Raw genomic sequence first — 10,088 nt, 5'->3', positions numbered from 1 at the left:
ATTGAGATTGACAAAGTAAAGTTTTAGATCGTTGTTGTCTGAATTATTTCATCTTTTAGGTGCCGCTGAATGGAGAGCAGTCCTTGAAATGCGTTACTCAAGCGCACACCCGGATCAACACCGCTGTTTCTTTGTGCACAAAGTTGGGTTGGTAGATGGTACCCCCCGAGAATATACATGCCCAGCAGATGAAACTTACCTGAGTTGAAAATCTTTTAACAAATCGAAATTTCACCACCTAACCTGGATTGGATACAGAATTGAACTGATGATGATGATGGCGTATGAGCGATCTTTCCAGGCTAGATTGGAGGGCAGGAAATCTTCAGCCACTCAGCAGTCTCGTCGTCCAGGATTCTCAGACCATGCGCACCGTGTGGAGGCCGGTGGGTTGGGCAGTGGTGGATGACATGGTCTGCGGTCTGTTCCGTGGCACCACACTCGCATTCTGATGAAGGAGCCAGGCCCCACTTGTGCATGTCCGAACGAAAGCGGCCGACGCCAGTTCGCAGGCGGTTAAGCCTGACCCACGCAAGCCTTGCGAGGGACATTCCTGGTGGACGGGGATCGGCGTCGGGTATGAAGTCACGGAGCGTGGAGGTGTGATTTTGCCACTCCGTGTTCCACATGTGGTTCGTCCAGTGTGCCGCACTTAAACTAAGTTCTTCTGCGTTCTTAAGGAGATGTTGTGCGGCAGGCACAAAGGGGCGTCTTGATTTCAGCCGCTGCTTTATAGGTGGTGGTCTCTTGAATGTTGCATGGAGGAGATGGTCCGGGTCCAAAGCGCGGCGAGCGAGAGAAATCGTGGCTCCTTTACGGCGTAGCTCAGCGGGTTGGATGTCTGCTAAGATGGGTAGGCAGTCCGTTGGAGTGGGACGCAGGCATCCAGTCACAGTACGCAGTTGATGGCGGTATCAATCTGGTGGGTGTGAGAACTACGATACCAGACCGGCGCGCAGTACTCAGCGGTGGAATGAACAAGGGTTAGGGTAGCTGTACGAAGAGTTTTAGCACCAGCTCCCCAGCCGGAACCCGCCAATCGCCCCAAAAGTGCGACGCGTGTAGATAGTTTTTGGCGCAGTGACTTCAAGTGCCGGCGGTACGTGAGTGACCTGTCCAGGGTTATGCCGAGGTATGTAGGTTCGGCACAGTAGGGCAGGCGTTCCCCATCAATCTTGATGTTTATCTCACGCTGTGCCTCCCGGTTGTTAAGGTGGAAGGCCGCCGACACTGTCTTTGACTTGCTGAGCTGTAGCTTCCATTTTTGGAGGTATGCTGATAGTGTTTGCATGTCTTGGCTGAGGTTCCTCTCCACTGACTGCCAGTTTCCTGCTGAGTGCCAGGTCGTCTGCGTAAACATATTTCCTGGAGATGGTGGGGGGCAAGTCGTAGGTGTATATGTTGAACAGGAGAGGAGCCAAGACTGAGCCCTGTGGGACGCCGTTTTTAAGTCGGCGTAGTCTGCTTCAACGACCGCTACTGGTTGTGAGGGTAAAACTGCGGTTTTGCACAAGTTCCATCATCATATGGACCATGTGTCTGTCAGAGAGCAGACGGAGTAACTTGCAGGTAAGGCCGCTATGCCATACGGTGTCATAGGCAGCCGTGAGATCAACAGACACGGCGCCAGCCTTCTTCTTAGCCGAGAAGCTGTCCTCAATGTCTTGGGTCATAAGCGTGACCTGATCTACAGTTGATCGTCCGTGTCGGAAACCAGCTTGTTCACGGGGGAGCTGCGGATCTATTATTGGTTCGACACGGGCGTAGATGAGTCTCTCGAGGATCTTGAAGGGGATGCAGAGCAGTGAGATTGGACGGTAACTCTTCGGGTCCCCTGGGGGCTTCTTCGGCTTAGGGACTGCAACCACAAGGGCTCTTCTCCAGAATCTGGGAATTCTCAGGTGGCGCAAACAGCAGGAAAGGAAATCTTTTAACCAGGACTTCAAGGAGGCAGCAGCATGGAGTATCAACTCCGGGCATAGGTGGTCAGGGCCCGGGGCTTTATGTGCTGGAGGGCGGCGGAAAATTCTTCCGGGGTGAACTCACCCGAGATGTTGTCCCCGTCTGGGGTTGTTACCCTCCAGAGGTCCGTCATTTCTTGCAAGACGGATCTATCTGATTCACAAGTAAATAAAGAGAAAATTGAACTGAGTCGCGAAAAAATAAACGTATTGGTCTCACGAGCAGAACGCGCAATTACGTCAAACTGACATAAGCTTAAGCAACCAAGAAGCACAAACAGCGCGAGTTTCTTTTCGATGCAATGTAATTGTTGATCAGGACCATCTACGATTCTATGTGGTGGTAAACTCAATTTGTTGGGTAGGGCAGTCAAATAGTGTTGCCAGGTTTGTTTCAGCATAAATATTATTTTTGACTTTCAGAAAAGCAAATGTTTGTTAAATCAGTTGCAAAAGCTTAAAACCTTAATTTATCATCACAGCATTAGTGTTTAGAAGTTCAAAGCAATTCAGCTACAACCTGAAAAACACAAATTAACAACAAGCTGCTGCTGTGCAACATCATCAGTTTATCTCATTTTGGCATCACTGGATGAGTCCAACAATGAGTGTAACGTTGATTTCCCTTGTGATTTCTCTAATTTGTTATTTCTGCAGGGATATAATTGGTCTCAATTTATCGACATCATTTATTTGATTTTTTCGTAACTAGACGCAGGCTACACTTGAGTGATAATTTTGGTCGAGGCTTGACTAGAAAGTATTCGCTGAATCTTTGTCTGAAAATGAACAGAAAATCTGGCAACGCTTTCATATGACGCACGCCACTCTCAGAACTTAGATGGAGTAAGTTGCAATTGCTGATGCATTCTTGATACGAAAAATTGTTTTGGACAAAACTAACAAGGAGTTTAGCCTTCTTGCAAAAGCCCACACGTGATTAAACGTGAAAAGGTGAACGTCTTGGTAAAAGTAAGAGACTGTTTACATCAGGGGTGAGCAACTTTTTAACACAAGGGCCAGTTAGGAAAATGTAATGCTTGCAGGAAGGCCGCACATCAAATAAACACTAATTTATATTTTTAGCAATGGAGTTTATCTTATGGAAATTTTGTACAAGAATGTCATCCTCCTGCAGTGAATTTAATTCAAACTGGATTTCTACAGGCGCAAAACTTATTTCCCAGGTAGGCTACAGGGGAGTGAAAAGACGAGCATATCAATTCTTAAGCTTCGAAATTGGGTAAATCGAGATGAAAATAGCCTTAATTGATGAAAAATAGCTGGAAGAAGATGAAGGGCCGCACAAAAATAGAAAAGTGCCGCATGCAGCCGCACGTTGCCCACCCCTGGTGTACATTATCTAAGCAACGTCAAATGTGACGTTTTGTGCCAACCTATGTGACGTAGCATAACGGTGCTGACACTTTTCCTTAAAGTTGACATGTGATATTTGCGACCCCTGTCTCTTGTTCTCATGCCAGTATGGACTGAATTATTCCGTTCAAATTTACAGAAAAATGTTCGAATGAAAAGGACGAAGTCACGCGGCGTTTCCCAGCGCTTCCCATCTGTCGCGAGAGGTCGCCTTCCCGTACAAAGCGCAGCCTGTAACAAACAAACTTGCGATTAGCGTACCAACCTGGATTTACCTGAACCCAACGTTTCTTGCTATTAGAAACCTGGGAGGTTTTTCATTGCCTAAAGCTTCAGTGCTTTTAGTCTGATTTTCTTTAGGAGCTTCTAACATCAGAATAAAGAAACCCAAATGTGGTGAGGTATTTTAGATAGCACAAGAATGTAAACTTTGGCTAATCAACGTGTAATTTCAGGCTAACGAAGGAGTTTTAAGGCATAGACCAGGGGTTTTCAACCTTCTATGCACCGCGACCCCCTCAGACCAATTAACGTAGCATCTCGACCTTCCATAGCTCAGTTGGTTAGCGCGTGACATCGTGAACGAAGAAGCTTCAAGATCAAGCGGCACTGGTTCGACTCTCGGGGTGTGCACTTGAGCGACGCATGTTAAGGACTGCTCTTCATTCAGCGGCATCTAATAGCTGGAATGATTTTCGGCAACAAGACTTCAACAATCGGAAACTTTACTCTGTCAATCTGGGTAACCGGTCCTGCGTCAAAAACCTCTACAAGTATGCGAAACTACCAGGAATAACCGATCAAGGCTTTGTCAGTCTACAGATTCAAAACCAAATCAAATCAAATCTCATCAAGATATTTCATAAAAGCATAAGCAAAATTTAACATAATTTGATTCACGACGACATCCATTTGTCTTGTTTCGTTTTTCTGATGCAAACTTTTGAAACCAAAAAACGTCTTATTACAGCTTTTATTACATTTCCTAGAATATTATTTCCATTTCCTATTAAGCTTGGCCACATTATAGAAAAAATAATGAAAATAAGCTGCATTTTCACCGGTTGAATGTATTGCAATCCTTTATGGGTTTATTGAAATCAGTTTCAGTGAGATGGTTAGTGCTGCATTTTCTCAAAGCTCAAAGCTGCAACGTCTCAAAGCTTAAACAAAAGAATATCCTCAGGTGGAGAAATGGTCGATTGCGAAAAAAACAATTTTTTTAATATTTTCTGGTAAAAAAGAGTTGAAAACGATACACTGGACTTTTAGGCGTCTCGCGAGGCAAGAGGCAAGTGTCCTCGCACACACCCATCAAATTTTCGCACAAAAAGGTTGTATGATCGGAACCAGGCGCGGCAGCGCAAACATTTGCCGAGTATAGTGTTCCTGTTCCATAATTTGGATCTGCTTCCAATTTGAAACCGGCACCAAGTAGCAGCACAGTACTTTCTATCTGTGAATAAGTAAATAACACAAAAATACTTGCAATGCGTCACGGTAGTCCCTTACAAAACTTTTGCTCCGGCCCAACACATCGCACATTTCTGACGTAGTCTTTTAACATGGTAATCACCTAGACCCCTTGGCATCCGAAGTCATCCCCATAAACTTACATGGCTTGAGAGAAGTCTCCGGGTTCACCTTTACACAGAAAACCAGTTGACTGATGAACTATCGTCTCCCGAGGCCCGCCGCTGTCCACGGCAATCACTGGCGTCTGTCACAGGATAAAAACGAAAATATAATGGTTTCCAGAAGACAAAGTTGCAACGGTTGCAAACTAAAAGTCACTGGGTCAAAGATCAATAGATGCGTGTTGGGCAGTCAAGCCTGATGCAGGAATAGCGATGAACGCATCACGGCAACGTCATCGAACATTCCACAAAGTTTTCAAATGAATTCGAATGTGTTGTTGCCACGGACGTAACAAGCCAAGTAAAAACTGGGTGTTCTTAACACAGAAGGGGTGATCTAATCTATTGACTGAATAATTCTGGGAATCTTTATCCTCGGACTGAGAAAGCTTCTTTGAGAGCTTAATCTTGGTATACACCCTGGGTAGAGGTTCATCAAAAACCAGCCTTAAGCCGGGAGTCGAACCAGGATCGTGTGATTGGAAAGCGATCGCTTTATTTGCCGTGTCATCCCACTGCCGTATCAACATCTATAAAGAGGGTTTTTTAACTAATAACTGTGCAAAAAGTGAAGTGAAACAAAGTCTTTGGCCTTTGGGCTGCCCTGTCTCGACTTCCCATAGCTGAAAAAGTACAATGAATAACAAAGTAATGATTGGCTAGCTCCGATACTCCACGAAGCAGATGTGTTTGTTTTGAAATATTGACTCACCTGCATGTACATAGCTTCTACAGGCACGATGCCGAAATGCTCGTTGTCAGGGGTGTAAAGAACAGCACAGGATGCGTTCAATAGCGCCATCTTCTGACTACTTTCAATAGAACGACAAAAAGAAACTTTATCTTTAAGATGCAGGGAATCTGCGAATATCAAAGTTTCTTGGGAATGAAGCAAAATAATTGCAACCTAGCGATAAAACAAGTTGGTGTAGTGGCAGCACAGCACCTACACTGCAAACTATGCTCCTAGGCTGTGTACATGACGATGGTGATAAAATAATACATTAATACATGTACATTGTACATGTATTTCGTTTTGATGACTAAATGTATTTAGACATCATTTTAATTAAAATAAAATGTATTCATGCGAACTTTGAGTTCATTAACATTTCCATCTTCCTTTATATTGCAGGGTGAACAGAAAGTCCTTGGACCAACTTATAAACGATTTATTAAAAGAAAATAAATAAAACTTCATCAAAAAGATATCACAATGAGAGCTTACAATACAAGGAATAAATTTATTTATTTTAAATGTGGCTCCCCTTCACATGGATAACTCTCTCAATTATTTGTCGGAAGTGTTTGACCGAGGCACGTAGCTTATCCTGGGGTCATTTCCGCAGGAGTGATTGCTTCAGAGCATCAACACTTGAGTGAGCAACGGAACAGGCCTTTGCCTCTAATAACGACCACATACAAAATTCCATGGGATTTAAATCAGGCGATGAGGGAGGCCACATTTCCTTGCTCCAGAATCTTAGAAGTTGACGTGAGCACCAGTCCTGAGCCCTTCTTGAGGTGTGGGATGCTGCACCATCTTGTTGGAATGTGAAGAGCTGATCTTTGTAGTGTTTCTTCATCTCTTCAAGGGTTGGAACCAAAATGTAAATGATGAAGCGATCTGAATTGATCTTAACCCCTTGTTCTACGAAAATGAGAGAATTCCAAGTTTTGGAGATGGCGGCCCACACCAGGATAAAGACGGTTTTTGATGGCAGTAACTCTTTTCACAGAATCTTTAATATCTGCTGAAAACTTTGCATAAATTCTATCATTCTGATTATTGAACTGCACTCCAATTGTGAAGAGTTTTCGTTTGAAAATATGATCTCTTGCCATGCCTGCCTTCAGTTCTCTAAGAATGTGAGCTCTTTCAAGTCTCTTTTGCTTTTGGAGAGGTGTAAGGAACTGCCGTTTTTTGATCTTGTAAGGAGAAAACTGAAGATCCTTTTCCACAATGGTTCTCATTGAAGTGTTGCTCACATTCATGTCTTTGGCCATTTGACGAATGGATCTGTTTGGGTTTCTCCTCGCCCTTTCTCGGACAGCCTTAAAGCAGTGCGAAGTCTTCCACTCCTAGGACGATCTTCAGATGTACCAAGTTCAATCTATTCACAACATGGTAAATGGTGGATTTGGAAAGTTTTAAGAGCTTAATAATCTCAGAGTTGGTTTTCCCTGCACGATGGACCTGAATGATGGCTTCTTTTTGGCTCATTTTAGACCTTACATTTAAAATTAGACCTAAATTTTAGAGAGTTTAGCATATTAAAAGGCATGTTAGTGACTGTCGTGAAGTTCTGTTCTGTTGCTTAAAGCTTTGTGTTGATTGCAGCGGCGCCGCTCACGTGTAAGGTCGCGTCTTCCTTTACACCTTTGTTGAGTTACCATTAACACGCTGCTTGGGTTGAAGTAGGGTGGTGCTAGTATAGTTTTCTGTTGCTGTTACGTGAAGGTATATTTATGTTCTGTTATGTTTTTCAGACGCAGTGCCTATTTAGTTTATTAAAGCCATTAAATGGTGTCATCTACTTTTGTTACTTAATTCTATTCGTTACAATTTAATAAACTACATAGAAATCGAAGCTAGAAGAGTTGATAGAAAGTGCAAGTCCTGAAAGCAATCGGAGATGGCCAATAATAACTGGAAATGTCTTCAACCAGAAAAGCTATCCGTAGATCCAAATTCACCAACAGCAGAAGACGATTGGAAGTTTTGGTTCAAGACTTTTACAAACTTTGTGGAAGCCATGCCTCGTGCTGAAGGAGAGGAACCAGTCAACAAGCTCAACATATTGACAGCTTTCCTTACGGCAAACACTTACAAAACTGTGTCTGAAGCCGACAATTTTGACGATGCAATAACAGCTCTCAAAAACTTGTACGTCAAGCCAAGAAACGAGATCTATTTGCGACATCTGCTTGCTACTGCACAACAAAAAGACGGTGAGTCAATTGACGAATTTGTTTCACGTCTAAATAATCTGAGCCGAAATTGCAACTTTGTCCCCGTCAATGCAGTAGCTTATAGAGACGACATGAAGAGAGACTCCTTAATCAGTGGGATTTCGTCCACACTCATAAGAGAGCGTCTTCTCGAAAATCAGACTTTAACTTTTGATCAAGCTTACGCCAAGGCTCGAGCTTTAGAATTGGCAAAAAGCACGTCAGAAACGTATTCTCACCACAACATGTGTGCTGTGCAAAGTTGTTCAACTGAGCTGCCGACAGTTCGACATGAGTACACTCAAAGTAAAAGCGAAGATTCGTCCAGCCAGGATCGCACAACCGCAGCAATAAGACAAACTAAAAAGCACATATCGAACAAGTTTACATGCTTTTTTTGTGGTAGTCGTAATTGGCACCGCAGAAATCAATGTCCTGCAAAAGACGAAAAATGTGATTATTGTGGCAAAACTGGCCATTATGCCAAGTGTTGCTTAAGTCGTAAGGGTGTTGTTACAAGCAATTGCATAAACTCACCTCGTCTAGCTTCAATGTCTACACTGCATTCTACATTTTCTAAACATGTTGTAAGTGAAGTGAAAATTAACGATGCCTTCGCTAACGCTTTAATCGATACTGGAAGTACAAACAGTTATTTAAGCAAGACCTTTGTGGACAAAAACCACATTAAATATACGTCTCTTCGTTTCGTTGCAAACATGGCTAACACTTCGTTAAAAACCGACATTTATGGTATTTGTAATGTTAAACTGAAATTTGCCAATCACTTTTATGAACAGGCAGAATTTCTTATTATGCCTGAATTGGTTTCTGACGCAATCATAGGCGATGATTTACTCGAACGCCATAAAAGTGTAACTTTTCAATTTAATGGTAATTTGCCTGAACTTTTTGTGTCATCTGTTATGCCTGCAGCACAAGTCGAATATCCTGAGTTGTTTTCACACTTGCTTCCTACATGCAAACCAATGGCTGTTAAAACTCGTAAATTCTCATCGGCTGACCAAGAACTAATTCGAATCGAAACGGAACGATTATTACGCGAAGGCCGCATAGAGAAAAGCAATTCCCCATGGAGGGCCCAGCCCTTGATCGTCGACAATGGTAATGGAAAGAAGAGGATGTGCATTGATTACAGCCAGACAATCAACTTGTATACCTTGCTGGACGCTTACCCTTTGCCATCCATTGAATCCATAGTAAATGAAGTTGCCAAGTGGAAGTATATATCCACATTAGACTTAAAATCTGCGTACCATCAAATACCAATTTGCCCCAAAGATCGCCGTTATACCGCATTTCAGTCGTCGCACGAGCTGTACCAATGGAAATACTTACCATTTGGATTGACAAACGCGGTACCCGCGTTTCAACGAGTAATTAACAACTTTATTGCAAAACACAAATTAAAATGCGTGAATGCCTACTTGGATAATGTCACCGTGGGAGGAATGACACAACAAGAGCATGATAACAATCTCGCAGCACTACTCAAAGCTGCTAAAGAAGATCACTTTACATTTAATGAAGCAAAAAGTTTGTACAACCGCACTGAAGTTTGTTTGTTGGGTTACCAAGTTGGAGCTGGAATTATAAAACCAGATCCCCAACGTATCAAAGCATTGCAAGATTTGCCGGTACCAACAACAAAGAAAGAATTGCAGCGAATCATGGGATTGTTCGCCTACTACGCCAAATGGATCTCTAACTTCTCTGCAACAGTTAGGCCACTCGTGCAAACAGAAAAATTGCCTTTAAGTTGTGAGGCTTTGGCTGCCTTGAACAAACTGAAAACGAAATTAACCCATGCTTCTTTACAACCAATCGACGAATCTATTCCTTTTACTGTAGAAACAGATGCTTCAGACTTTGCCATTGCCGCAACATTAAATCAAAACGGCCGTCCTGTAGCATTTCACGCGCGAACCTTATCAACTTCGGAGCAAATGCATTCAGCAATTGAAAAGGAAGCCTACGCAATTGTAGAAGCATTAAGAAAGTGGAAGCATTTACTGCTGGGAAGACACTTTAACTTGATTACGGACCAAAGAAGCGTTTCCTTTATGTTCGATTTAAAACATCCTTCCAAGGTAAAAAATGATAAAATACAACGTTGGCGTTTGGAACTTTCACCTTATAA

The 10,088-nt window shown here is 42.9% G+C and overlaps 1 protein-coding gene across 2 annotated transcripts in view; it reads right to left on the bottom strand.

The window, feature by feature from the left end:
* Window positions 1-2,147: 2,147 nt before the first annotated feature.
* LOC145778175 (alpha-1,3/1,6-mannosyltransferase ALG2-like) overlaps window positions 2,148-10,088 on the bottom strand; it is a 44,999-nt gene continuing 37,058 nt past the window's right edge. For both annotated transcript variants that reach the window (XM_082589609.1, XM_082589610.1), the window contains 3 exons: window positions 5,688-5,836; window positions 4,955-5,058; window positions 2,148-3,569 (listed from right to left, as the gene is read on the bottom strand). In XM_082589609.1, the coding sequence (XP_082445735.1) occupies window positions 3,437-3,569; window positions 4,955-5,058; window positions 5,688-5,836 (386 nt within the window). In that variant the 3' untranslated portion in view covers window positions 2,148-3,436. The remainder of the gene's footprint in view (window positions 3,570-4,954; window positions 5,059-5,687; window positions 5,837-10,088) is intronic.

The sequence above is a fragment of the Aplidium turbinatum genome, chromosome 10 (genome assembly GCF_918807975.1).
Source record: "Aplidium turbinatum chromosome 10, kaAplTurb1.1, whole genome shotgun sequence".
Lineage (NCBI taxonomy): Eukaryota > Metazoa > Chordata > Ascidiacea > Aplousobranchia > Polyclinidae > Aplidium > Aplidium turbinatum.
This window is presented reverse-complemented; position numbering and strand designations above follow the sequence as displayed.